The 17,016-nt window shown below is 40.0% G+C and overlaps 1 protein-coding gene across 1 annotated transcript in view; it reads right to left on the bottom strand.

The window, feature by feature from the left end:
• The window catches only part of dbpa (D site albumin promoter binding protein a), a 43,089-nt gene extending 27,142 nt beyond the window's left edge, over positions 1–15,947 (bottom strand). The window contains exons 1-3 of the mRNA XM_074686507.1: positions 14,982–15,947; positions 7,208–7,467; positions 5,503–5,701 (exon numbers count right to left, since the gene is read on the bottom strand). Of these exons, the coding sequence (XP_074542608.1) occupies positions 5,503–5,701; positions 7,208–7,467; positions 14,982–15,177 (655 nt within the window). The 5' untranslated portion in view covers positions 15,178–15,947. The remainder of the gene's footprint in view (positions 1–5,502; positions 5,702–7,207; positions 7,468–14,981) is intronic.
• Between the last annotated feature and the right edge of the window lie 1,069 nt (positions 15,948–17,016).

Here is a 17,016-nt window from a genome sequence, read left to right on the forward strand (position 1 = left end):
CTCCACACACTGTCGTAAATTACTTTTATCGAGGCATCTGTTTGTTTTGGAATTAAATGGAGATTGGATCAAAAAAAAAAATCTTTTTTAAGACAACTTTTTACTGGATACAACGCACTGAGGTAAGGTATTTATCAGTACAGTTACACAGCGCTATGGTTTGAAACATGACAACAAGCAAACGTTGTAGTACCTAGCTATATGTAGTGCTATCGGCAGCCCAGTGCTACGACGTATTCATAGGCTAACTGCTTCATATGGGTTGGAATGGACACTATCACAAATAGATTAGCCCTTTTAGCCTTGGCATGTGTCTTAGCCTTCAGCTTAATTTAAGAAACAATCTCTCTTCTCGCTACTAAACTTCATCAGCCAGCGTGGGGTTGTCATAGAGACTTATGAATCAATTCAGTCCTGCTTGATCAGATCAGGAAGCTAAGAAGTAGCATTTTTTTTAAGATAATTTTCAAACTCGTTGTCGTTACTGCCTGATGTCAAAGTATGGCCTTTTGTCCCATAGGTGATAAATTCAGCGTCTGGTCTTCTTCCCTGTCCAGTCCAGTTGTGTCACCAAGCGCCCCCTAAAGGTCTGTACGACCTCTATTTCCAAACCTGAACTTGAAGCACTGATGTTTAATGATCTCTTGTTTTCATTTTGTGTACATGGAGCTGGCTTAGTGTTAAACTTGAAGTTATTTTGTCTTTTTGCATTTTTTTGTTCCACTTTTGAGTTTTACCTGTGCATCGTTTTCACTTTTGCAGCCCATTTTTCCAGATGTTCATTTGGCTTGCTGCCCTTCCCGTCCATTGTAATCTCCCTGTGTGCTCCGCAAGGTCACACTGCTATGATGATGACATCACCTATTTGTTTCTAATACAGAGTTTTGAAGCCTATCGTTGGAAGCAGCCATATTGGAAATGTTAAACTCAGCCTGGATTATTTTGAGTTAGGATGAGGAAAAGAGACCTTTAACCTTTTTGCAGATAGCTACAGGGTGCAAAACTTGCAAGTTTGTAACTTTGAAAATACAAGAAGCCAATCAGGCCCAATTATGTTCATTTCTGCTGGTAAAATCTGTTTTCTTTGCTTAAGGTGTGTGTGGTTGCTGGTGTTTCTAGAGCCAGCCCCTAGTGGACACTCAGAGAACTGCAGTTTTGAACACATCAGACCAGTTTACACTTTGTTTACTGGGCATAAAAACAGGGAAGTCAGGACGTGCAATCAGAGCGTTTTAGATCACGTTGGAGGAAAGCTGCCGGTTGTTTACACATTTCTTCTTCAGGCTTCAAAGTCTCCTTTGAGAAGTTTTCATCAGACAAACCTGAAATCAATAAGCTGTGTTCATGAGGTTTGGGGGCTTTGACCCCAGAGCGCTCGCTCGGCTCAGCTGATTCTCACAGGATGAGACTGGGGCTGGAAAGCCTTGTGAGCCTGCGTGGTTTCAGCCTGTGTTAGGTAAGCTAACGTGGAAAAAATGACACGAGCTACCCCAAACCGCAGCTGGTTAGATGATTGTTAAATCTTTAAAGCGTTTATCGGCTTTGTCTTAGAAAAAAACGCTGCTGCATCTTTTGCTTTTCATTTTTTCCTCCCTTTAAGCTCTCCTCCTCCTCCTCCTCTTCCTCTTCCTCCTCTCTCAAGATGATTTATAATCAAACCAAACGTGCATGTGGATCACATTATTGTTAGCAGTCTCGTTTCCATCCCTCCTTCTCTGTGCAGGTCTGTAGTAACACTTCAGCTCCACAACGACCGGAGGGATTTCTGGCTGGATGCATCATGCTCCATCCAGTCACGTGTTTATAATTCAGAATAAAGAGCACACACACACACTCACACACAAACACACACACACACTCTCACACACACACCATGAAAGAGCATGCTCACTTTAGAGCTTGAACAGTTGCATGCAAATGGGGAAATAAAGAGGACACTCTCATATGCATGTTCCAAGCTGAGCGTGCTGCACACTGGAGGACGTGAAAGCATGCACACAAACACACACTGGCGGGAGAATATTAATAGACACACACACACACACACACACACACACACACACACACACACACACTCAGAGCCTTGCAGCAGAATTCACTCGTCTATCCTCGCTACAGATCTGCTTTCTCTGTGTCTCATTTTCTAACAGTGTTTCTGATTTCTCCTTCAGCTCATTTTCACACTCAAATCTCCTTTCAAAAAAAAACACAAAAAAAAAACCAACCGAATCCAAAGACAAACACGATGTTCTGGTGATATTTCCCAGAATCAGATGCTGCCGGGCGCTTTATCTCTACTGCTTCAAATCCTCATCTGAGACTCTCTCTGGTTTTTTAATCTGCCTGGAGCTGCGCACAAACCCATCATTTAGTATTAAAAACACAGAGTTAAAGAGCTCGGAGCCAAATAAATTTGCAATCTGATTTTTTTCTTCAGCTTCACATTTTTATCCCTCCTGATTCTAAGAATTTTTCAAGCATCTCCTTAAATCAGCAACTTAAAGAGGGGGTATTCTGCTTTCCCATGTCTCAAACATGAATATAAAGTAACACATATATTCACGTATTCACACGCTAAAGAAGCTCCAGAATCTGTCTGGGGCCTCAAACACCAAGGTCTGCCCTCAACAGGTCTCCAGAAGGCTGGCCAATCAGGAGGAGAGGGCTTTTGGGGCAGGGCGCTTTAAAGAGACAGCAGCTAAACCAAGTGGTTCAGACAGAGGCTGAAATAAGAGTATCTTAAACACCACTGAGAGGAAAACAATTTAATTTTTTTAGCTGTAAACCATACGAAGCTCCTACGGGGGCACCAGAGGGACAGTTTAAAGACCATTAAAGGTGTTATATCTGACATAAATCTGACAAATGGTGTGCAAATTTTATTCTGAGTTCAGTATCAACACATAAAATTACATTGGCCTGTAGGTTTGATTATAAGCAATGGGTATAGATTTGCAGGTCCCCAGCAGGTAATTATTGCACACAAACAGCTGAGTCGTCAGAAAGCGCCGCTGAAATAAATGTTGGGTAAAACAAATGGAAGCTAGGCGTGCTAATGTTGGGCTGCTAAACAATAGAAGCCACGGACGGAGGTAGCTCTGCTCAAATCACCCAAGTCTCGTATGAAGCTGGCGTTTTCATGTTTCATTAATGCTACAACACAGTTAGCCAGGGTAAGAATAACTTGTAGAAATGGTTTACTGCAGCGGGATAAAAACAAGCAACGGGTGGAGTTAAGTTGAGAAGGGGGAGGCTTCAACATATTGGAGGTGTGTCTAAAACTTTGTTTACATCTTTAAAGCTTTGCCCTCCTACGACACCTAGTGGAAATTAAGTCAGATAGTATTCCTTTAAAAAATAAAAATAAAAAAACAGCGCAATACCCCTTCTTTAAAATCTCAGCCCGTTAAAGCTCAAGTTATTTGTCATTATTTTGAATTTGTTTGCGTAATTTTCCAACAAACCCCAACAAAAGAACCATGCAACATTTTCTGGAGGCTGAAAAATTACCAACCAAACATTGCAGTTAGGGGTGGGTACCTTTCACATTTGAAACAGTACGGTACAAATACCTGGTACCTGGAAATAAGTATTGCAACTCAACGGCACCAATTTTAGGTATAATCAATAAATGTTTTTGCAAATTTATTTAAATTCAATTTTATTTTCAAATTTTTGAATTTTGGGGGAGTTTTTTAAAATTTCATATTTTTAGATTTTTGAATTTTCAAAACTTTAAAATTCCCCCCAAAAATTGCAGATTTTTTTATTTTTTAATTCTTACAGTTTTTGCAAAATTTTAGATTAATTTTTTTTTGGATTTAGTTTTCTTTAATGCAATAATAAATGTTTATTTGTAAAAAAAAAAAAAAAAAAAAAAAGTCAAATTTTTTTAATTTAACACATTTTTTTTCTCAAAACTTGCAATGTTGCGTTCATGTCCGGTGGGAAAATTGCCTACTTTTCCATTTCCTTACAGTCACAAGGATGCGTTCAGGTACCTGAACATGGTACCTTTCGAATTAATGTGAATCGGTAGTTGGTGCTACAGACAGAATAAGACAGTACCTATAAAAGTACCTAATTCGGTACCCATTCCTAATTGCAGTTGCTTCAAGTTAAGGGGGTGGCAGTGTTGAGCTCAAGCCAGAACTGCAAAACACAATGAAGAAGAATACTTCGGCAAATGGTGCAACTATTTGGTGAAAGATCATACAATTTTTTTTGAGAAAATGATGATTTTAACTCACAGCGCCCTCTGGTGGATACTTTGATTGATTAAAATGACAACATAAAGGGACATGTGGGACTTCATGAGTATTTTAAAGGACGCATATTTAGACTGCACAGTCTCCGAAATGATGATCTAACTGGTTTTAACGAAGCAGAGAATTTTTTTAATTTGTTAAAATCTGTAGAAATCACCATGAACTGAATATGTGCGCTTGCATATTGTGTTAAAGCTTCCTCTGTTGTGTCATAGTTTGGAAGAAAAACAATCCCTCTTACTAAAAGTTGTGTCCCCGCCTCTGTTTCTGAAAATAAACCCAATAATCACTTTCACTCTGTTAAAACATCTCTACAACCGCTGAACATCTCCAAAGACATGTGTGCAACCTGTCATCAATAAATCATCGAGAAATTAGCCACGATGATTCATCCGATGCCTCTCCCTACGAGGAACAGGCCTGTTAGAGAAGTCGCTCGGTGGTTTCAATTAGAAGTTGTCAGAGTTATGAAATCTCTCCGAGAGGGAAAAGAAGAGGGATGGAAAAAACTCCTCTGATGTTGTTCTGGTTCACATCAAGAGCAGCGGAGAAGGGAAACAATAAATTATGGATAAAGATTGATGGGGAGAAAATGTGATGGGGCGAGTCGAGGGTTTAAGTGGTTTAACGAGGAGATGTAATCAGAGAAGAACTCATGCTGGTTAAGAAGGCCGATTGTTTAATTGGGTTAGTTAGTGTAATGTATGATGAGCCTGTGTCCTCATTAGTGCCAGATCACGTCAAGACCTCTGCACACGGAGCTTCGTTTACGGCTGACTGCGTTAGCCGGAGCAGGAATGTCTTCTCATGTGTGCGTGTCCGTTTAATCCTGCTGCTCCAGCCTTCCTCTCGATTCACTGTTTCACTTCTTTTTGATACATTTTAAGGTCTAAAGACGAGCCTAACCGTCTTTTCGAACAGCTGTCGTGAGCATCGAGCAATGGGCGCCTTCACAAAAATGTAAATCTGGTTCTGCTTTGAGGTTTCTGAGCATGATAACACTTTTAATTGAGAACAAATGAAGTTTCCTGCTCACAGTTGTCTACACGTCTGTTTTAAGCCAAACCAGCGTATCCATCTGGTTTATCAAAAGCTGCATATTTATTTCAAGTACCGCGTTTCCAACTTTGGTATTCAAGCAAATAAAAAACAAATTTATCGTCCACCAAACCGATTCAAATTGGAGCCAAACCACCAGCCAGCATCCTGACTGGAGAAATCTGAATCCACTCACCGTGTAGACACTCAGGTCCTCCCATCATGCCTTGCTGCTGTTGCTGAGGTGGTGGCGGTGGTTGTGGTTGGACGGTCTCCAATCCCAGCAGTGAAGAAGAAGAGGATGAGGAGGACATGGAGGAGGAAGATGAAGAGCAGGGTGGAGGAGAGGACGGCGGGCACTGGGAGCTCTGGTTGGGAACAGCTGACTGGGAGCTCTGGAAGAAGACAGGAAGTGGTAGTACTGAATAACTTTTGATATTTATTTTTCTTACAGAGGGTATTGATGATTAAAGATAAATAAAATCCTGTGTTAACATTTAGTTGAACTAAATCTTCATCCCATCTGTCAATAAAGCCTGCCACCGCTCTACCTCACCTCCTACAACATCAACAGCCCACCAACTTTCCATGCACCTGTGGCTAACCTCAAGTTTTACAGCCCTGGGAAGATAACTACATCTACAAAAAGACTAATCTGGAAGAAAATACAGATTTTATTTCTGTGTGGATGGATTCATTTAACTGACAACGTGCTGATTTCATGTGAATGCTTGATATGTGGAAACAAAGATGTAAAATAATTATAAATCCAGCTTTATTAGTGTTATAAAATTTGAGAATTCTTTCAAAAACCTTCAAGTTTAGCAAATTTATTGAATTTCTTTTTTTTTTCAATTTCTTTATTTTAGTTATTTTAATTTCATTCAAATTTTTTATTTTTTTTTATTTTTTTAATTTCATATTTTAAAGTTTTTAGATTGTCAAAAAAAATCTAAAAGTTGTTTGCAGACTTTCTACATTTTTGATTATTTTTTTTTGTTTTTGATTTTTTGATTTCACTTTTTTTGAAAATTTGCAAATGTTTTTTTTTAGTTTTTGCAAATTTATGATATTTCAATTTTTTTTATTTCTTTATATTGTTGAAATTTAAAAGTTTGAAAAAATGGCAAATTTATTTTAAAAAAACTGTATTTAACATCACACATACAATTTCAAAACAAAACTTTATATTTAGATATGTATTTACTATCTTTAACTTTTTATAAAAATTTATTTATCTTTTTTTTTTCACACTTTATTGTGAAGATATAGTAGTTTTTTTGGCGCAAAATGACTTTAACCCAGATGAGCTCAGACAAATTGGCTTCTATGAAGGTAAAAATTGCAGACCCCTGATTTGCACAGATGTAAGCTACTTTGACTCCACCCCAGTATATCTGAATGGTTAGCTAGCAGCTAGCTACCAAGCTTACTGTAAAATTTGTGTTGCTTACTCTGAAATTCATCTTTTGTGTGAAAACCAAACTCAACCTGAAAATTCTGTGCTGAAAGGAAGTAGGCATTTAATTTTTTGAAGTGTTGTTAGCTTGCTAGTTTGCTAGCACAATAGCTTGTTAGCTCATTTAAGGGATGTTTTGGTTGACTTTTGATGTTCTTGAGCTTTTGGGAGGATTCAGGGATTTAAAAAATAACTCTGAAAAAATCTTCGGACTTCGCTCCACAACAAGTTGGTTTCTCACTCCACTAGCATGTTTGATACTAGTGTTAGCCTTCTCCTCTCCTGAAAGTATTTAAAGCTAACAGGATGAGCATCTCAAAATATAATAGCAGAAAAAATTAAGAATTTACAAACAAGGCTTTGACTGATATAGAGAGTTAGCATTTTTAAGCTTAAGTAGCCAAACTTAGCATCATTGGGTTTTGCGCTCCACCACGCTTACCTGGGATGGGATCTGGGCGCTGGTGGAGCTGGGTCCATTGCTGTGCATCCCCATCCCATTCTCAGTCAGGAACTCCTCCAGGTCCATGTACTGCAGCTGGAACAGACCCCCATCACACGGCAGGGTCCTCTCCCACAGCAGGGGGCCCAGGAAGGCCGACTGGGAGCTGGAGCGCAAAGATCCTGGGGCTCCTCCCAGCCCATTGGGCCCGCCGTTCACACCCAACGAGTCCTCATCAGAGTCCAGGGGTTTGTCTTTGTCTGTGGAGGAGGGAACAGAGTATTATCAGTTAAAGGTAAGATATGAGCAGATATCCACTCAATCCAACCACCAAGAGAAAGGCTGATCATCTCATTCTCATCCCTCTCGTTTGTTTACTGTGATTAAACTCTCCCCGTACTAATGTGCAAATGATTTATTGACATCTGAATGAAATGCAACTCAAAGCATTTTCCAAGCTAATGACTTTGTGTTCACGCTGCAAAATGTTCCCAGCACACGGCAACATCAGAGTTTGAGACAAACCTGCAACTTGGGAATATTTCAGCAGATAGATGACAGGATTTATGGAGTATCTGGTGACCAGATGGCCACGGGTTTGAATCCCTGACGGTAACATGCTCATGGCTTACAGGCTCGTATGTTTGAGCACAAAGGAAAGCATTGATCCCATCACAATGGAGCCATGGATCCTCACATCCCAGCAACCCCTGCTCCTGCTGCTACCTGTTTGACCTCTGGGACAGTAAAGTTATGTAACTATGATGGGAAATGAGGAAGATCTGTGCAAGTGGAGCATGTATTAAAAAACAGTTTGGATTTTGCAAAGATCAAGGAGAAGTGCTGCTCAGCCAATAAAACAAAGACAAACTGGGACTTCATTTGAAAACAAGGTGCATGACAAATTTCCCATGATACACATATTTTTTATCAGATATCCGACCTCATGTAAATATTAGCCATGTTTTTAATTGTTGTATTTTGAAATCATTTGTTATAGCCACCTAGCTAATGCTGCTATTGCTACAGCTACAGCTAACAATACCTGTTTTGTACAGTCTATGGTTTAGCAGCTATTGAGTGGCAGTAGCTCAGTCCATAGGGACTTGTGTTTGAAGCCGGAGAGTTGAAGGTTCAAGTCCCGGCATGGACTTTGGCCTTTGGACTTTGATGTTTCATCCAAAAACACTTGAATACAGGGAAAACGCAGTGATAAAAATCTATGTTTACACAGAAGCCCTGAGGATGCGCACGCAAGAAAGAAATATGAGAAATATGGTGTGACGTCAGCGTTTCCACTGAAAACGGCAATGGTGTCTGCAGTGTTTCAGAAAAATCCCACTCTGGAGGCCGTTTTCAAAAGTTTGTTTCTAAGGCGACTGAAACACTGTTTCCATGTAAACGCAAGGCCGAAACGCAACAAAACTTTTGCGTTTCACACTCAAACTGTTGTTGTGTTCCAAGATTGGGAATTGGGCTGATAGCTGGAAGGGTGTCAGCAATCATTTCCTGAGCACTGTTGAGTTGCCCTCGAGCAAAGTGCCATACCCCCAACTGCTCAACGCTGTACGTTGTTTGGTAGAAAAAAAGTGTCTGCTTAGTGAAATTGTAAAATATAATTGTAAAGGGGCTACATAATATAGCTTCTGAATACTGTTAGCTTTATGTTTACTGTTCATAGCTTAGCTATCTCACTACTCATGTAACACAGTGCATCGTATTAAAGTCTGTTTGCTGTGAATGTGTTTCCCTGATCTGACGTCAGTTTATCATCACTTTGTAAAAATGTGTTTTGTTTGGGATTGGATTAACAGTCACTCTGCTTACGACAGCTAGTGAGCAACTAGGGGTGACGATGTAGCGGGAATTGTGTGGGATTGATTGGGATTATCCCAAAAAATAGCATTAAGCAATTCCAGAACGAATCGCAAAGCATTCCAGAACACTTTGGAATGCATTCTGGAATTGCTTCCATGCATTGCAAAGCATTCCAGAATGCTTTGCAATGCATGGAAGCAGTTCCGGAATTTTTATCTGGAAGTCGTACCTCAGTGAAATACCTTGGGTGGCACTTTATTTGAGTCTACAGAGAACATAATCTAAATAGCTAAATAAACAAATAAAATGATAATAATAATAATAATAATGATATTTTCTACACTCTCCAAGGCAAATATAAAGAAACAAATAAAAACAGAAAATTATTTTATAAGGGAAATCATTTTACTCATCCTCTTCAAATGATGTTCAACAGTTCGGGAATAAAAAACAAATCCCACCATTATAATCATCATGAGACTTCGGTACCTTCATAAAGCCCTTGAGCAAGGCATTAAGTGCCCATTTGGTTACATAACCTCTGGCTTAGGGCAGAAACCCAATGAAAAGATCGTTTCAGACTCCCGTCAGGAGATCTCTACAAAAATCCCTCTGTCCAAAAATGATTTTTGGAGGCGACACGGTTGTCTCATAAAGACCAGCTGAGGTTTGTGTTTGTGTTTGGTCCTCGTACTTTCTGTGAAGCTCTTAGCTGTGATCATTAAAATGGTATCTAAAAATAAAGCTGACAGGTCAGACCCTGAACCCTAACCCCCCGGAGCGGGAGGGGGCAGGTCTGATGGAAAGATAGATACTGATTCCAGGCATCAATAAACCATCAGTAGAAAAAAAAATGAAAAAGAAACCAGGAGCAGAATGAGACCGAAGCGCTGAGGGAGGAAAGAAGTGACCATTTAGTGCCCTGATCCTTTCACAATATTGTTCTCCAGAGTTCTGCCTCCAAAAGTGCAGATTGAAAAACGGCAGAGTGAGTAATGAAACTCCATGAAAAAGTAATAAAAGAGCATGTTTGACTGGGCTGGGATGACACAGCAAGACAGAGCAACGAGAGAGAAAACAAGCTGAGAGAGGAGGCAGGAAATTTAAATTTAAAAGGATTAAAGGACATAAAGACACGAGAGATTACACAGAAAAACAGAGAAAGAGGGAGGGAGGCCTCAGACCCATCTTCATCATAATCTCTCTGCCAGCATCATCTTCCTCGTGTGACAAACAACTTCTTTCAAACTGTTAAGACTCAGAGATGGAGTCAAAAAGCACATCTCAGATTCAACATGAAAACTCAACACCAGCATCATTCTAACTGTTCAAGAGGAAGAGCATCTGCCTGTACAAAGAAACAACTGTTTTCAGGGGATTTAAATGTCATTGAGCATCACAAATTCAACTCAGCTCGGAGGGAAGAGGATCGAGGAAGAGAATCAGAGCAGTCCTTAAAAAAGTCTGTACTGACAAACCTCCATACTGGATATCACTCAGGGATGGGAGAGTACCGATATCGGTATCAGGCCGAGTTGTTGGTTTTATTCTGATATGCAGATTTTAATACCAAAAGTAAAAGTGGTATCGATGAGTACTCAAAAGGGAGTACTAGTATTGGGTTGGAAAAAAAAGTATTATCTAATAGGGTTGGGAGAAAAGATTGAAACATATTGGTATTTTTTATTTGACAATATCAAAATTAGGATTCTGTTGGGTTTTTTTTTTTTTTTTTTTACGTATTCTTCATTTCAGTCTTTGTATATAACTGGATTGAAAATGTTACCACTTTTCTCCAGCAGAGGGCAAAATGTTTTTCTCTGACTCATGTGATGTGTGTTTTATAGGAAGATATGGCTCCTGATACAGTCTGTAGACATTATCATCATCATTTAACTTTTCCCCAAGGTCTGGTGTTAAAATTGCAAACTAAAAATCGTAAATATCGTCCTAAGTCTTAAAAAATTCTTTCTTTCATTTTTGGTAAGTGGAATGTCCAGGATGTACACTGCAAAAAAATGAAATCTTATCAAGTGTTTTTGCTTTATTTTCAGTAGAAAATGTCTTTTTAGACTCAATATGAGCCACATTCACCCAACTAGTCCAGAAAAATGTCTGATTTCATGTAGTTTCAGGACAAAAATGAGGTCTGAATTACTTGGAAAAAGTAAAAATTAAAGCTGCAAGCAGCGTTGGACAAGCCCTCGCACTCTCGTCTGGTCCCTCATGCTGGTCTTTCATTCCTGTTCGCCTCCACTGTTTGGTTTTGATCCCTCTCTGTACCTCTAAGTGCTATAACAGTTGATACCATGTATTATTTCCTCTGCTGAGTCACATGACCAGCTGCACAGAACTCCTAATCATTGTGACATCATCACGGAACTGCAGCAGCAGAGGGAGGATTCAAATTCACAAAAGTTTAGAAACAACTCATCATAAAGGCCAGAATGTTGATCTAATCTGTGTAAAAATGTGATATTTTTGTCGAAAATTTTATCAGGAATCCATTTATGTCATTTTGAAAGCTGTATGAGTTTTACTTCTTTGTCTAGAGGCCCAAATGCGAGAGCCTGCACAAGGTGGTGGCTCCAAACCCATGTATTTTAATGGAGGGAGCTGAGAGGGTTTCTTCAACTTTAAGGGCTCAACATTCAAAAACCGGGTCTGAAACGTCAAAGTCCTGCACATCTTTTGTAGAGCAGGGTGTAGTCTGTCATGTGAGCAAATTTCAAGCCGATACCACTTATGGTTTCAGAGGAGATAACTTTTGCAGAAAGGGTAAAAATGCAGCAAAATCTTATTTTGAAAGGCAAATTGCCAGCTTCCTGTGCAAGACAAGGCCGTGGTGCCTCCTACCTTTTATGGGGGTTTCAATGAGACAAACATTTTAAGGTTGGTTTCATCTCTCTACCGCATTCCTACCACCCGTTGGAGCCATTTTAGTGTGTTTGGTAAGTTTGGTATTTTATCAAATTTTTCTGCCAGAAAATTTGCTAGAAACTAGAATAATATCTTCATACAAGTAACTTTTCTCTTGTCTTTAAATAACTTGTAACAAGACACTTTTCTGGACTGGTCAGGTGAATTTGGCTCATTTGGAGGCAAACAAAAACATTTTCTACTGAAAATGAGACAAAAACACTTAATAAGATCTCAGTTTTTTCCAGCTACTGATTGATTGGGAAAGCTTGGGTTTCACTTAAGGGGTCATTTACACGACAATGGTTTTAGGATAGAACGCGAAAGTACTGTCACATTTTATCGTCTCATTTTACGCAATTTAACCCACATAAACGGAGATTTATTAAAAATGATAAAAAAAGTGAAGAAATATCCGGTTGAGTCGGCTCGTGTCGCGGTGTTAAACGGAGCTGGTGTTAACGCAATGACGTCAAGCGCCTAGCAACAAGTCACTGTAAAACGATGGCAGACATTTACAACGCTATTTCTCTACAAATGTAATGTTTTCGTTTCGTTTCGTTCACCTTCTCCTTACTCCGTTGACAGCTTCTTCTATGGTTTTCACATTTTGCTAACCTGCCACCTATCGGCCAGGCGTGGCATTGCAGGCTTCAGAGGCAATCATTTTCAGTTTTGCCTCTTCGAATGGACAGAGATATTTCTGTGGTGTGGACAGAGATTTTTTTTCAAACGGGGATAAAGATATCCGGTCAAAAAAAAGTCCATATACAAAAGGTCCAGGCCTTACCCGACTTAAATCACAAACTTTTGAAAACAGTGATTTTTTTCAGAAACACTGCCAACATCAATGTCACGTCTGCTTCGCGCATGTGCATCCAACAGTCCAACAGTATAGCGTTTTCAGTCCCTCAGCATTTCGGTGTGAACGCTGATTTTTTTCTTCCCTGGATTGTTGCATTTTGGGGTGAAATGTCGTGTTAACTGAGCCTAAGACAACTGCAGACTATCTGTGAGATTAATCTAATGTCCTTATCAACATGAATGTCTTCACCGTCCAGTGTCGAGCTTATCGTACTACAGAGCCCCAGTGACAGCACAAAGAAAGGAAAGTAAGACTGGCAGAGAGCTTTAAAAATAAATGGGAATGTCCCTTTGTTAAAGGGAAGAAGGGAATCTGGAAAGGAGGAGCAGAGCCTGAGAGATGAGAGTGCATACTGTAACAAAGCCTGAGAAAAATGCAAATCAGCAGAGGGACTGAGGGACGACAGCAAGACGGGAACGAGTGAGAGGAAAAACTCAGGGACGTGTGATGGAAAACGACAGCCAGAGATGAGGAGGAGAGAGATGGTGCTAGATGGAGGAGTGGGTGTTTGTGAAGGCGTCAAACAAAGCTAGCCAGGGGAAAAAAAAAAAAGAAGAAGCAAAGCAGGAGGAGAGAAACATCGGCTGTGCATTGTGGAAAAAGAAGGAAGCCAAAAAAAATGTTACACACGACACCTTTCTTTCTCCTTTCTTTCTTTCTGCTCTGACCCATGAATGCATCACCAATCTCTAGGAAAACATGCGAGGCTAACGAGGCTAAGGAAGCTGGATCCTTCCTCCATGGAGAGCCTGTCATCAGCGCTAAGCATCATCTTCTTCTCGTGCAAAGGACACAATGTAGGAAACAGGAGCTGCAGTTACACAAAGACGCCACTGGGTGTCTCCAAACTGCTGGGACAATAGGGCAGTGTTTTTCCCCTTCTGATGCTTTGTGATGCATGTGATCAGGTCTTTCCACACTTGTGGGGACTCGCAGTGATAGCCTATTGTTTTTTAGTTAGACTTTCAGGAACTTTTGAGAAATTGATGTTTTAGGACGATGTTTTTAAATGTGACTCCAAGTGTTTGGAGTGAGCGTGACAGCAGCTGATAGGAGTCATGACATCCTCCCGGCACGAGGAAGGAGAAGAGGAAGAGGCAGCCTGGTTGGTTAGCGTTTGTCATGGCAGCTGGTGGATGGGGAACAATACAAACCCACTCACTAACCTTTATTTAAACACACAGGACAGTCAGATAACCAGCGCCTCCTCCTCCTCATCGTCTTCCTCATAATCATTTCATCTCAGCACCAACAGGAAAGTTCAATATCTTAACAAACACACCGAGCCAGGAGCAGCTATGAAAACACTGTGTGTGTAAATGTGTGTGAGTGTGTGTGTGTGTTGGATAAGCAGGGCCTCTGTCTTTTACAATCACACCTACCCACTCAGTCACATGCACACACACACACACACACACACACACACACACTCACCAATGAATACTCACTGCTCTATTCCCTTGATACAGAGTCTGTGGAGACATTTGCTGTCCATATTAGCGCCTCAGCTAATGAATATTTTCCTTTTTTTCTATCGCTCTGTGTTGATTAAAATGTCACAACACCGTTTAGAAAAAAGCTCAGAGGAATGACTAAACACTCCCTAATGTGAATAATCTCACCTTGAGATCACATCTGATGAGGAAAAGCTGCAAATCTAACAAGCACAACGCTAATGTCAAAACAATTCTGTTTGTTTGCTTCAAAGACATGAAAATATTCTCAAAAAACGACAACAAATTTGATGTATTGATGTGTTTTCCAAGGTTTATAAAGGAGCATTTTCACATTTTAATGGTTATATTGGCAAAATGGTACAGCCATAATAATATTAATAAATGGTGAATACAACAAAAGGGAAATACAGCATTCATAACCGGATCAAAAATATCAACATACTTCCCAAAATCAAACTTTTATGATAGCCCAGGTTCCTTAATGTGCTTTATTTCATTATTATTTGAGAGTAATAAAGATATCACTGCATTATGTATCATAATGGTGCACAAAATTATCTAAATGTGTGTTTTTGTGCAATAAAAAAAGCATTCTCCACCATATTCCTGCTCTGACTTGTTGGTAGTGGTACTGTCCCTTTAAGAAGTTTCTCGCCTATAGGGTACCTCGCTCTCACACATACACACACACAGGCACACGTGCACACACACTCACCTTTCATCTCGCTGCAGTCCTTGGTTACTCTCTGGTCAGCCTTGATTGGCAGCTGGAGCAGGGATTTCAGGTTGGTCATGGAGGTCAGGTGTCCACCCTGGGGGCCGTTTCCAGCCGGGTTGCTGGCCCCGAACTGGGGGCTGGTTGCCCCGGCAGGGAGATCCGGCGGTAGAAGCTGAGTAAGAGGCCTTGACATAACTTCTGGGGGAGAAGGAGGGGGGGAGGTTAGGGGGAGGAGGAGGTTGGAGGGGAGCAACCTGCAGACTGATGAGTTCAAGATCTAAAAAATCCAATTAGTGACGCTAATTGACAGGCGCGCCGTCAAAAGGTGCGCGGGCAGGTGACGCTTTGCTCAAGGTCTCCACCTGATGTCCCGCTGCCCCTCTCGTCCCATGAAGTGAAATGTGCAAAGAAATCAAAAAGCAGGGGGGTTTATCTCCAAAATGGCACCATGCTGACAGATTATTTCATCCTCTTTTTCCTTCACGAGTTGATGTCACCGCTTTTATTTCTCCTCCGCGTGAATTTACGCGCACAGACGGACAAACTGGATCCTGGAGGCGCAGGAGTGGAGGTGAAACGGTGGCTCACGGACAGGTCTGGTCCGTCAGTGTGAAATGTGGAGTTTTTTTAGTCCAGAAAGGAAAAATAAAAGAGGTTGAAACGCGGATCTGTCTGGTCCGATGAGGATTAAAGAGTAGACGGCGCGAGAAGTCTCCAATGAGGAAAACAATGAGAAATCAAACCTGTGGTTAAAAATGAAGAAAAACAGGATGACAGAAATAAAGATATCCCCCCAAAAATAATAATATCCAGTAGTGTGAGAGCCGGATAGATGAAACTGATGGCTCTTATTTTCCTCCCTCTCTCCCCCTCTCACACACACGCGCGCACACACACATGCACATACACACACTCCTCTCTATTTTCGTCGCTCTTTCTCCCCCTCTCTCTCTGCCAGTCAGCTGGAACCAACACGGGCTGCTCTCGTGACGTCACCGCTCACGGGGGAAAGGCGCTTGGGGGCGTGTATCGTTTGCATACAGAAGTCACGCCCACTACTACTGCTCGGCGACGCCTCCGAACGCCGTATCCAAATGATGCCTTCACGGAACATGGGAAAACTGGGACATCATAATAATAATCAAATTATTATTACCATTATTATTATTCTTATTTTATCATTATTATTTTTATCATTATTTTTTTATTATTACTACTTTTATTTTTATTATAACTACTATAATTTTTTATTATTATTACTACTGTTATTATTATTATTATTATTATGAGGATGAGTGATATTATTATTTCCTGGTTGATGCATTCAGGATACTGTTTCTCTTTTGTGTGTTGTGTCTGTATAATACTGGCTCCTTTTAACCCTTAAACTAATTTACCCTCCTCACCACACACACACACACACACACACACACACACACACACACACACACACACACACACACGCACACACACACACACACACACCCTTACACAAAAACCCCAGAACATGATATTCTGCCTACGCAGCCCTAACTGTAACATGTCTTTTTTTTTTTTTGTACTTTTACTTTTTGTAATGTGTTGCACAAAATAATTATAAAAAAAAAAAAGAAAAGAAAATCCAAGCTTTTTGCATTAAACACACGGCCGGAACACGTTTTAACGAAATAAAAATATTCATGTATTTATCTTTGTAGATTACTTTTAGAAATAAAAAGAAAAAAACTATCATTAGAAACACATGTATGTATCGTTTTTATTTGCTCATTTTGAAAAATTCTAAAGATAAAAGTATGTACATTTATTTTTTTTTTATCTCAAAATATATATAAAAAAAAACTTTTCCTAAAAAAACTTTACATTATCAACATTTTATGTATTTATCTAACTCTTTTAAAAATCAGAAACCTTCAATCTTGCTTTAAAATTATTTTTATTAAGCTTTTCCTAACACAGGGTTGGGTTTGTCTGAAATTCATCAATCTGAATTTGCTCCTGTTACCCTGTTACACACTTGCCATAACCCATGTTA

This window comes from Halichoeres trimaculatus, unplaced genomic scaffold (assembly GCF_033239565.1).
Source record: "Halichoeres trimaculatus isolate MK-OKI-2021-1 unplaced genomic scaffold, fHalTri1.1 fHalTri1_scaffold_14, whole genome shotgun sequence".
In the NCBI taxonomy this organism is placed as follows: domain Eukaryota; kingdom Metazoa; phylum Chordata; class Actinopteri; order Labriformes; family Labridae; genus Halichoeres; species Halichoeres trimaculatus.